This window comes from Corylus avellana, chromosome ca1 (genome assembly GCF_901000735.1).
Source record: "Corylus avellana chromosome ca1, CavTom2PMs-1.0".
In the NCBI taxonomy this organism is placed as follows: Eukaryota; Viridiplantae; Streptophyta; class Magnoliopsida; order Fagales; family Betulaceae; genus Corylus; species Corylus avellana.
Window position 1 is genome coordinate 37,494,973 of NC_081541.1, and position 9,364 is coordinate 37,504,336.

General features: G+C 34.6%; 1 protein-coding gene across 1 annotated transcript; it reads right to left on the reverse strand.

The window, feature by feature from the left end:
- Nucleotides 1–7,531: 7,531 nt before the first annotated feature.
- Nucleotides 7,532–8,365, reverse strand: LOC132168049 (ankyrin repeat-containing protein ITN1-like). The gene has a single exon (XM_059579117.1). The coding sequence runs from the start codon at nucleotides 8,295–8,297 to the stop codon at nucleotides 7,683–7,685; it is 615 nt and encodes a 204-aa protein (XP_059435100.1). The 5' UTR covers nucleotides 8,298–8,365; the 3' UTR covers nucleotides 7,532–7,682.
- Between the last annotated feature and the right edge of the window lie 999 nt (nucleotides 8,366–9,364).

The window sequence follows — 9,364 nt, forward strand, 5'->3', positions numbered from 1 at the left end:
TCCCCCTATTTTCCTCTTCAAAAGCCCCAAAAAGAGGAGTAATTGACGAAACAAATATTTTAAGCAAACTCACCGATCCAAGAAAATATTAACCATATTTGTGAACATCCACGCCCAGACTCATAAACTATTGATACCAAATGGGGAGATGTCTGTGGAATTACTGGAGTAATTGGGAACAAAGCTTTTAAGCAAACTCACAAATCCATGAAAATATTAAGCAGACCCAAATTTTTAAGTAAAGCTAACATAAATCTTCGAAGAGAAAGAGAAAGAAAGATGGGAAAGGAAGTCACAGCGGTGGGAGCGAGAGCAAGAGGTGGTGGAGGAACGAGTGTGGTTCAGTCTCTTGAATCCAACGTCGTTTGCTTTGCCTTTTTGTTAAATCAACATCGTAAGTGTAAAACTACTAGTATTAAATCTGAACCGTTCAAATTTTAACAGCAGCTATGCAGTTATTTTGTCAACAGCATGTAAGCTGCATCCAATAGGGAGAGTATATGAGAAAAGTTTGGAATGCGAGAGATTACCGGCCCTTAAACCATTTGTACTTCTTGCAGATGCACCTTGAATTTGATTAAATTGAATTGAAGCTTCTGTCCTTCCTATCATATGTAATATGATATTGTGTTTGTCATCAAGCCCAAGTTGCCATAGAGGTTTTCACAGGAAGCCCATATATATGACTAAAGATTTTTGCTTGATGTTGTAGTATAGCAAATGCAAATATGGACATTGAGTCTTTGCCACGGCACCACATAAGATTTGATTTTGCTTTGACTATACGAAAAACAAATTCAAAACTCCCCCTCGCGATAGAACGGAAGATGGCTTCTTTAAAGGGACACATGTTCTCACTAATTCATACTTCTTTGCACATGTGATCTAGAAGTTCATGGGACTGGACATTGACCAACTTCATTTCATATAAATCCTTGATTCCTTTATCAACAATTGAAACAACACAAACTTAGTTAGATGAAACTATAAATTAATAAAAATAAAAATTAAGGAGATTTGAATTGATATAGGCTTGACAAAGTAAGTGAGGTATGGTATTAATTGAATTCCATCCATTAATTTAACATATTCTGTTAGTGTGGCATTAACTTAAATATGACAAATATCACAATTCTATTGGCTCTAACGTTTCACGCTATCAGAATTTATTAAGTTAGTGAACAAAATTTGACTGTATGGGCTAAATTATTTTTTTGGCATACATGAGGGACCTTTGAGTTCATTTTGATACTATATAGAGTTAATTGTAAATCAGGTAAACCACAAGGAATGATTTTGCATTTTTCCCTAAAAATTAAGGTTAAAAATTCTAGAAGCTTGAGATTGAAAATAAGGGTGTTTCTTTGTTTCTTTTTCTCTTACTTTTACTTTTTTTTTCCTAGAGATGGTAGCAGTTGACAATGGAGGCTGGAGATGGTGGCCGGCGGTGTGGGTAGGAGATGATGGCCAAAAACTCACTAGACTTGGTGGCATCCGGTGACTAGAGTTTGTGGCGTTCAGCGACACTGACCGAAGATGGGTCTTTAACAACAATAGGCCAAATAATGAGCCAAAATATGACTAACTATAGGCTAAAATAAGGGTCAACTTAGGCCAAAAATGAGTCTGAGTCATCAAACAAGACCAACAAGGGCCAGACTTAAGTCATCAAATAAGACTATCAAATTTTTCTTGCACTGTTCCACATGATTCATTAGCGTTTTCTTCCTCGCAGCGATAGATCACATTACAAGAGTCATAACCTCAAAATTCAGAGTCTAAAAGAATTGAAAAAGAAGCACATTAATAAAGACGCTATGGCCAGATCTAGACGTCATGCATGGCCTACTTTAAGGGCCAGATGTTACACATTGCTTATCATACAACGAAGCAAGTCATTTCCCTTGGCTTTACAAATTGTAAAATTTTTGAAATGTTGAATAGCTTCTAATTCTTTGATTTGTCAAATAGGCAAATAGCAGTATAGCATGCTATACACCGAGTAATTATTATTTTTGAAAACAAAATGATTTGACAAATATATTTTAAAAACTGCGACATAATTATTACTAAAAACAATAAGTTTTCATAGAACATCAATATGATAAGTTTATACGAAAAAAAAAAAAAAAAAAACTGAAAATGGATCATTGTAACTTTTTTTGTTTTTTGTTTTTAATGAAAATGAAACCAGTTTTAAAAAACCATTTTATGGGGAAAATCAAACATAGCCATAGATCCTACGTAATGCTTTCACACTTATTGTGGAATTTCAAAAGTGGCAGAGGTTGTTTTTAACGTGGCAGATTTTTAAGTATAATTTGTTAAAGTAAGCACATATTTCAAAAAAAACAAATTCAATTTGAGTCGAAGCAATCAAATAAGTTATTTAAATATATTAAATATGGTTTGCAGTTTCGAAGCTTCAGAGTTTTCGTCAAAACCCAAAGCCCAACCCTCGCGCTTCTCAACGTTAGTAAACGGTGCGTTTTATATTGCTTAAACGGAGCGTTTTGTTAAAACGCACATCTAAACTTTGTCAACCTTTGTCCTTCGTCTTCTTCAACACACATTTGAACTTTGACCTAAATTTCAAACGGCCTGAGCAGAAAGAAAATTACTTCAACAAGTCGTAAATCTTGGTGCTCTTAGAAAATATTTGCCCCCTATGAATAGCTGAGAGGGGGAAACTAAGGCATACGAATTTTTTTACAGGGGTAAGGGGAATTTTTCGCGGTTGAGGGGGGGCATGTGCCCCCCCCCCGACCCCCTGGATCCGCCCCTAATTGTGACTCACCCCTAGTGGTTAAATTAATAGCCTCATTGAACACGTAAATATTTTGCATGCAAAATGTTTCTTTATTGGGGATAATGCCATAAATCTCAATGTTTCTATTTGTATGACATTGAATAAAGTAATTATTGACTTATTTATTTAATTGAGCAAAATTGAGCATATGGCATATAATGAGATTATCACGTAAGATCTTAGATTAGTCTCTTTCATTTGTGTTTAGTGTTTTGGGATCGTCATTCTCTCTCTATTTTGGTTTCTGCTTAGATTTTTTTTTTTAAACTCAAATAAAATTTTTTAATAATACGACTCGTTGTGAGCTCGAGCTTGACACAAAATCAAACGAGCCAAGCTCGAGTTAGTACTACTCGCTCAAGCTCGGCTCGTTTATACTCCTAACTATCAATTGTCTTACATGATTATGTATTTTAATGTTAAAAAAACATTTTTATAAAACTATGAGTTCACAAAATGGATAATTGCCTTGCATGTGATTTTACGTTACTAAGTGGTGGACTTATATTTGATTTTTCTTTCCACCCATGAAACACAATTGTGTTTTGCAATTAGTCAATCATTAATTGGTGAGCCATATGAGACAATATGTACTTGTGAAGGATATAGTCAGGCCCATCTTTGAGGAACTAGACTCAAAGTAGCACCAAACCATGTGGGATAGAAATGAGGGTAAGCGTAGCAAGAGGATCGAGATTATTTATCTAATTTATCTTTTTAGGACTTGACCTTGATATTTCATGTGTATTTGAGATTTTTAAAATGTTTGCAGTTTCCTTTACTTATTGATGGTTTGAGGTTATTTTGGGAATTATAACGCTTTGGTTTTTAAGTTATTTCTCTCGAGAGATTTGTTATTTTCTATGGATATTTAATGATTAATGGAATTATTTAGATATGCTATATTGTATTAAGTTGCAATTATTTTTGTTGCTTATTTTATACAAAGTAAACTAGTTAGATACATCCCTTGAGACTTATTTACGTTGTGAATAGGTCTTGGAAGGCGCACCATGTTAACTATAGTTTAGTTAATTCTCAAGGGTGTTACAGGTGTTGGGAATAGGATTGCAAATCAAAGTATTTGCGTAACAGAATGAATTGAATTCCCATGCCAAGTTCCTTTATGAAGAGCATGTGAAGAACGTTGGTATTTAAAATTAAATTGCAAGGATGAAGAACATTTACTTGGATATAAATGGCTACTCCTGGCTTTGGGCAAAAATCTTTTTGCTTCTCTAAGAATGTGTTCTTTATTGTTCAAGAACATGAAGAACAATTTCTTCTTTCTTGAAGAACTTAACCCTTCATATTTTCTATAATTATATGAATGATTGTTATACAACGGTTTTAACTAACATATGATCATTATGATTTAATAGGCCATGCCTAGAGAAGAAGTATTGTACTACACCATAGTTTAATGTAATTTAAGTAGATAATTCGTACCAACCAAAGATGAATTATGATTATTCCTTGATTGTGTGTAGCCTATTAAGGAATTAGATAATTCATACTTAGAGAAGACGGATCGTACCGCATCTTAGTGGTTAGGTGGACCGTCAGTGCCAACCGAAGATAGATTATACTTATTTCTTAATGAAGGTATTTTCTTAACTACTCGAGTGAGATGAACCCTATATCACGCATAATATGAATTTTCCTTATATTTATGATTAACCATTGTTATGCGGTTAGTGATGAAATCAACCCCCTATTCTATCTCTCATCATTATTATGCATTTAGTTTAAAAACAAAACAAATCAATCATCTTTTAAATTGAGTTATATTTAATCTTGATTCTAGGTTATGCATGTCATGGTTTTGCATGCATACCCATCCCGGCCTTCTGCTTCTACTTGTTTGCCCGTGCCCCAAACTCCATCTCCGTTAATAGTGCATTTCCCACCCGATCTTGTGCACTCGTGCCCAAGTCATCTTTTTGTGAAAACTTCTCGCTCACTCCACGTGCCAAGAGTCACTGCTGGCCTCTTTCCGAAAATTGTGGAAAGGACTAGGGTTCCCTGAAGAGCCGGCCTTCTCCACGTTAGTGTAATTTCCATGTGCTTGCTAGCCGTCATCCATTCTTCCTTCCTCTTGCTTGTAGCCAGAGCCTGCTCCTCCTCCATATCTCCTCTTTTGATCATCCTCCCTCAGCCATACCCCTCACTGTCTCTCTCCTTCCTCTAAGCTTTTGCGTGGGTTCAACCTTTTTGGGCATCCTTTGTCTCCGTGGATGATTTTGCCGCAGTGAAAACAAAATAGGGCCATCCTTTCGTACTTAAAATTAACCTAGTGAGATTTCCCCAGAAGATTCAACCCTCTACCTCTTTCGAGTGGTTTACCAAGATCAATACATACCCGGATGCGTAAACACCTTCCCCAACCGGAGCCGTCCCCTGCCACATCTACATCTTCTATCTCTCCCATTGATTCCCCAATTTTAACACCTACCCCTTTGTCATGCATAGAAGAGGCGTGTCATGAACTTGTATCCAATAAGGTGTATGACTGACTGCATCTGGGACAGTGGTATACTCCCGTCGAACTCGTTTAACACCAATATATCTAACTATCAAAGCATCTAACTATCAAAGCACCATGGCCGCCCCTCTAATACCCTTTTTTTGTCTTCAACTTCGGTGAATTCGAACAACAATACGTTGTCTAGAACTTCTTTGAATACCACTGTCCCTGCCATCCTCCATAGCCAAGCCAGCATGGTTTTAAATGCTTTTTGATTAATCTTTCGCACTCCTCCAATTCTGCCCACCAAACACCTCTCTTCGATTCCCTTCCTTCTGCGAACTCACCTTCCGTGACTGTGATCCCTACCTTTTCCCCCCAGTGAGAGAAATCTTGCCGCACAGATCTTCCAGATCATCCGCCATCCTACTGTCGTTGTTGTGTTGAAACCTGCTAACTAACCCTTCTCGCCCGCAAGACGGAGAAGACTTTTCCCTCGCCGCTAGGTCAAACTCAGAGAGAGAAACCTAGAGAGGACTTTTTTAATAAAATTGTGTTTTACTTTGCGTTCAAAAGCAAAAAATTCAAAAAACTATTTGAGTAAATCATTTTAATTTAATTTCAAGATTTAGGCACATTTTTCTTTCAACCACCTTAATTCGCATATATACGTAAAATAAACTATTGTTAGAGTAGAAATAAAATATAATATATGTAAATTTGAACAAAAAATTGGAAACGGAAGAACAAAACCATTAAAAATAAAGACAAACAAATGAAATAACTATCTTTATATATACTTTCTTTTGCTACAATCAAATTCATAAATTGTTGGTTCCCTGGATTATGCGAAATTTTAGTATTTTCAGTGTGTATAGAGAGTAAAAATTTAAATCAAAACTCACTTTCAAAAATAATAATATATTAGATCGAAAATAGTATACTTTTCCAAGCACCAAATCCACCACTTTTGTAAGAATTGAACCACAACGATTATCACATAAACGATTTTTTGTTTTTGGTTTTTTTGTTTTCAAAAAAAAAAAAAAAATCCAATATATATATATATATATATATATATATATATATATATATATATAGCTCCTGAGTATATATATATATATACTATACACTACGAATTTTATGATTTTTTATTTTTTTTAAATCACATATATTGGATTTTAATTATGATTTCTTAAGGTATTAATACATATATGAAAGGACCGGTTCAATTTATTTTAAGGACCCGTTCACTACTTAAAAAATATGAAAACGTGGAGAGAGGAAAAAAAATATGATTTATATTATTTGTTTCCATATTGGATTTGTATATTAATAATGCTTAATTTATTGAATAATTTATATACAAAAAAACTCTTAAAATATAATTAAATGCCCTTAATTACCGATTTTTTAAGTAAAAACTTGCTCACTTTGAAAAAATCGATTAAAAAAAAATGTCTTAAAAAATTATTTGTCTGTTTAAAAAAATGATTCACGCCACATGTCGGAATATTAAAGTACTTCTGAGAAGGTTTTGGATATATATTTTGGATATATATATATCTTACTCTACAATTTTGAAAAGAAAAAGAAAGAACATTCATGTGCCAATCAGGCTATTGTTCTTTCTAACCATGTACATTGCCACCCGTTACTTTTACGATTTCTTTTTTTATGACCAGGAATCCTTCTACAGCCGGGAACGTCACTTCATGTACCAACTCTTGTCACGGACACTTTGGACCTAGGTAAAGCGTACCTTAATGATATATTGACACATATTTATGAAGTTTTGGTAGATATATTTGCTGTGATACAAATATTATGTTATAAAATACTTCATTTCCTTTTGTATTGTGTTTATCACATTTTTTGTATACAGTAAAAACATAGTATATAAGGAGAAGAAAAGAAAGAAAAAAACAAATTATCTTATTATTGCCAAAAAAAAAAAAAAAAAAAAAAAACGTCCTAGCTCTGCAAGAAAAGGAATCAACCTAAATTTTCATAATTTGATGTTATTTTTGCTTGACTTCCAATGGATTGACCGATAAGGTACAGTGTGAAGCCGTTCTGGGCTCTACAAGATTACCTCCAAGTCAAGCTGCTTGGAGGACCTGTCATGAACCGGTGATGCCCAAATGAGGCTCTGTGCTGTTGTGCGTGCTTCAAAGAGATTATATTTGGAACAATATAAAATTAAAATAAAATAAAAAGATTAAATGATTAAATGATAATTGGTCTAAAACCAGTTGAATGAATCACAAAATATACAAAGTAAACCAACAAAAAATTTATCAGCCATTAGTCCGTGAAAAAGGGAGAAAAAAAAAAATCACAGTTTTGGCTGGTATGCCAATTCTTAGTGGAGGATGTTTACATTATACATCAAAATGAATAAAGCTATACCCATTGCTTCATTTTCTTGTCGAAGATGCCTGGTCCGTAAGTTGAAATGAACAACTCAACTAGAAGGGGAAACTGCACCAATATAAATAAGGTGATGGGTACACTAGCCAAACAAATTAGAGGAATGATTATCCATGATTGTCTCTGTAGCATAATATAAAGAGTAGCACAAAAGGCTATCATCATGGTCGCAATGGAAAAGAAAAGAGTCGAAAGGCCTATGATCATCTTTCTTGGCAAGGATTCAAGGAAATCGTCTTCTGCATAGCGTGAAGTTAGGATTCCCAAAAACATCAAGACTGAAGTTGCAGCGGAAAAGAGCGACAAGGCATCAGAGATTATAAAGAGCATGAACACTTTTTCATCTGAGAATATAGGAAAGCCAGTATCTTGTTTGTTACCACCTGGAACAGTAAATGCTGCAGCAAACATAATAGTAACAATGAGAGCGCCTACTACTGTACAAGAAGTTGCAGTGCCCTTCATCCATTTCTCTCCTTCTTTCATCAAGTCCTTATGGTTCTTCGTAAACAATTGCCTAGGAGTAAAACCATCTTGGTTCCGATATTCCTTAAACCTGGGAGGGACAATACTTTCCACCTCCTGCATTGTTTATTTAAATCTTAAAGTCCCACTTTATCCCAAAAAAGTTATAAAAATTGTACTTACTCCCTAAAACTTACACCGAAATTGTAATGTCCCCAAACTTTGAAGAGTTTCAATTGATCCCCCCCAAAACTACCTAGTTGTTGCATGATAAGTGCTAAAATATTTATATTTTCAGCCCTTAACTTGCATGTTTTAATCCTTTGGTTTTGGTTAATTAGGACATTTTACTGCCTTTTTGTATTTTCTTTGTTTTATAGGCTTTTGGAAGAAAAGAAAGCATTTCTGGAAAAATTCCAAGCTTAAAGGGGCAAATTGGGAAGACCTAGAGGATATGGTTAAGCTTAACCAATCATGGTTAAAGGTTAATCAAATAAAGGAAAGGATTAATTCGGAATTTCTCAATTTGAAGTCAAATCGGATTGGATGCAAAATTGGATTCTGAATACGTCTCGGTATTTTGACCATAACTTTCATCTCAGATATCCGATTGAGGTGATTCAAGCGGCATTGGAAATCTAACTCAAACTACTACAATTCCTTGTGAAATAGCATTTTCCCAATTCGGAGCTCCGCAAGGCCAAAATCATGCCGCAAGATAGGACCGCAATTCTGGGCGAATCCTATTCCGATTTGGGCTTAGGTTTTTTTTATCCTAATTGGGCTTGGACTTAAATCTCCGAAATTCCTAGGATTACTAGGGCTTCTAGGGCTCTCCTAAGCCATATAAATAGACCTCTAAGCCTCACAATTGAAGGAGGCCGTTTTAAGCTGAATTACGACGTATTGCCGTGGGGAAGCTTTTGCTTTGTTTTCCATTGTAAGTTTTATTCTTTCAATGATGACAATTCAATTGGTGATTATTTTTGTTATCATGAGAGGCTAAATCTTTCAACTAAGGTTGAAGATGAAGCTTCGTCATTGACAAACTCATGTATTCTCGTATTTTGTTTATACAATTTTGACTTCGAATAAGGATGTTGTAGATTTTCATTCAATTGCTTGATTTATATCTTTTAATTGAATGTGATAAACTATTATGTGTTGGAGTTGGATATTTGATGTGTTTC

Coding starts and splice junctions, on each gene's coding strand:
- LOC132168049 (XM_059579117.1), bottom strand. CDS start 8,297: ATGCAGGAGGTGGAAAGTATTGTCCCTCCCAGGTTTAAGGAATATCGG.